Below are 3,026 nucleotides of genomic sequence, written 5' to 3'. Positions count from 1 at the left end.
CCCCCCCTCCCCATGTAACGACACGAACAACGAATGCGTTATATAAGTTCTACGTGTAGCGACATGCTCACGCGTTAAAGGTAAATTATCCGCGCATTTTTTTTTTTTTTTAACGTGAAACTGATATTTCCAGAGTATTGATTTCTCCAACGATAACGGATGCAAGCGGATGACTCGTAGCTTCTTGCTACCCGGCGAGAATACGCTGCGCGCGAAAAAATATGTAAAAATATATAAATATTTATTCGACGAGTACCAATAATATATAATACGTATATTTTTATACTAGACAAGAATAAAATGCTTCAAAATGAGAGGAAATGTATACACAGTTTCTTACATCTGTAATTTCTCATGAAAGAGCAATTATATTTATAATAACGTTCTATTTGAACGAAAGAATTTAGATTTCGATAAATATGTTACTGTGGTATATCCATCGAATAAATATTCTTTTCATTTTTTATACATCTTTCCTTTCAGCGCGCAGACATCTGGGTAGTCAAGTATAAGAATATCACGGTTGCGATAAAAACCACATTAATATTGTATATATGCCGGCTGGTTTCGCTTCGCGATAATAAATAAATAAAATAAATTGATAATCGGTGTGTGCTTCGCCGTCTCGTGATATAACGGAAAATTTGAAGAAACGATTAGCACACACTGACGTCTCAACTCGTTGATCTAATCCGATGAAGTTCAACAGCTTCGCTGACGTCGGGAGTATCTCTTATTCGTCTGCGCTTTACGTAACAGCGGAAACATGACGTGTACGGCATCTCAGACGATCTCATTATCTCGCGTTAAATATAAGATGACTTCTTATTCGGCCGTTATCGCTGTAAAGGACAACAGTATAGTACACACACACACACACACACACACATATTGACATTTTACACATGCATTTGCATATCCGACTGTTGCATAACTTATCAATAATTCGTCTCTTACGCCGGTGAAGTTATGTATATAAATATCTATCGGACACCTGTCGGATGGCAGATTTTACATAAAACCTTCGATCCGGTGAATGTATAATAGGAGCAGTCTTGTGCTCCGCCTGTCTTTTTCGCGGGCAAAATAAGAGATTCGTGTGAAACGTGTGTGTACGCAGATACGGTGGCGGCGAGCCGAAGAGTTTCCACACCGCTTTCAGCGAGTCGATCAACGACCTGAACGACTGCGACGACAACGAAATTATCACGGAGAGCTTGACTCTCGAGACCGAGATCGAGAAGAGGCACCGACTGGACAGCTTTTACTCCGCAACGTCGGCCAAGTCGACTTATTTCAGCACGGGCTCGGTCTCGAGCTACCACAGTGTCGACGACGCCGACAGCACGGAGATCGGTATGTGTATCAACTCGCGCATACGGCCTATTGAATTTAATAAACACGTGCCTCGTGTGTGCTAATGAGAGCCCATTGTCCTGCGAAGGCGCAGAGAACATCTGTAGCAGTCAAATTATGTACGGGCCGTCGTCCATCTTACCGGCGCTGACTACGCAACTTTCGAACTGCTGGACGCAGATTCAAGGTAAGACCCGATGAGAAGAAAAAAAAACAAGAAATATACAAGCGCATGCACAGATATATACATATAAACATGCACGTGCACATCGAGCACACAAAAGGTATCAGTGAATTCCAACTTTGGAATCCACATTGCAATCGAATCTTTTCCTTCCCATTCTCTGTGTCTATTCAAGATATTTAATTAAATAAGGTGTCGTATTTTAAGTAGCGCGTTGCTGCAGATTGTAAACTTGTTGACATTGCTGTATTTCCGAAACAAAATTGGTCGAAATCTTGTTTAGAAAATATTAAAGGTAGAAATTAAAAACATCACGTCAACAAGGAAAAAGTGTCAACTTTCGTTGCAAATATCTCAGTTCTCGCGAATGGTCGATCCTTTTTCTGATTCTTTCCCGCGAGCAGTTAGATAACTTATTTCGATATATATGTGGTGCAAATTTTATTAAACTCTTATCTAACTGGTTTCACTTTGCAATCTCCTTAACTAAGCTGAAAAATGCGCGAGCGAAGTGAACGTTCAATATTATATATATATATTTATATTTCTGCTTTTATAATTCACAATCGCAATATGGAATTCGAAAGTGCATCGTACCAGTTGTAATTGTCGTATAATGCGGCACAAAGGACGCTGCGTGTAGCGCGTCGTTGATTAACCCTTTAACTCCAGTTAAATTCGAAGCAGCATGTGCTTAATAGAGTACTTAATAAAATGCCGAATGTGTGTGACGGATCATAATTGAAAAAAAAAAAAAAAGAAAAATGGCTGCGTTCGGGAATACACACTGCAAAGTTAGAGTGGCATTTAATTAAGCAATTATGACAAAGAAATTGCAACACGATGTTGTTTTTGCGCGACGCGTCGGGAAGATGAGATTTACCGATCACCGCGTTGTTTGTTACGATGAGTGACGGTCAATCGAAATTTCACAGCACACGTTGTGATTCACGTGTGATCACGATCGACTAACGAGAACGAATGAACGAAGCCGGCATGCTTGATATTTTAGGAGAATTTGTGATGGTACACGCGGCCTATCAATCGCATCTTGGACAGGATTACTTTTTCGCACCGCGCGCCAGATTGGCGGACGGAATTATCTGGCTTTTAGTAGTTAAAGCTGGCATCACCCGAGCCAACTTGTTGCACGTAAGTTACGTTCCCGATCAGCATAGAGAGAGAGAGAGAGAGAGAGAGAGGGAGCGGGGGGAGGCAAAGAACGATTATCTCTCAACGTCTATCTGTTGAACAGTTTTTGTTAGGTCTAAGTAGCGGAACTCACGTGATGTGCTCTGGGGTCGATATGATACCAGTGAAAGCCTTCCGAATCGAACCCATGGAAGGAACAAGTGGCCACATCACCGTGGACGGCGAAGAGGTCGACTACGGGCCGCTGCAGGCTGAGATATTCCCTTCTCTGGCGACGGTGATGACACCCTGACGATAAACGATAATCGCGCACACTTAGCGGTGATATATCAGC

The 3,026-nt window shown here is 41.8% G+C and overlaps 1 protein-coding gene across 1 annotated transcript in view; it reads left to right on the top strand.

Moving 5' to 3' along the window:
• LOC106746254 (sphingosine kinase 1) overlaps positions 1-3,026 on the top strand; it is a 13,897-nt gene extending 10,871 nt beyond the window's left edge. Inside the window, exons 5-8 of the mRNA XM_014622623.1 lie at positions 1,121-1,356; positions 1,445-1,543; positions 2,553-2,692; positions 2,796-3,026. Of these exons, the coding sequence (XP_014478109.1) occupies positions 1,121-1,356; positions 1,445-1,543; positions 2,553-2,692; positions 2,796-2,984 (664 nt within the window). The 3' untranslated portion in view covers positions 2,985-3,026. The remainder of the gene's footprint in view (positions 1-1,120; positions 1,357-1,444; positions 1,544-2,552; positions 2,693-2,795) is intronic.

This window comes from Dinoponera quadriceps, unplaced genomic scaffold, assembly GCF_001313825.1.
Source record: "Dinoponera quadriceps isolate SergipeBrazil2010 unplaced genomic scaffold, ASM131382v1 scaffold566, whole genome shotgun sequence".
NCBI classification, from domain to species: domain Eukaryota; kingdom Metazoa; phylum Arthropoda; class Insecta; order Hymenoptera; family Formicidae; genus Dinoponera; species Dinoponera quadriceps.
Note: the sequence above shows the minus strand (reverse complement) of the source record. Positions and strands in the feature narration are given on the sequence as shown.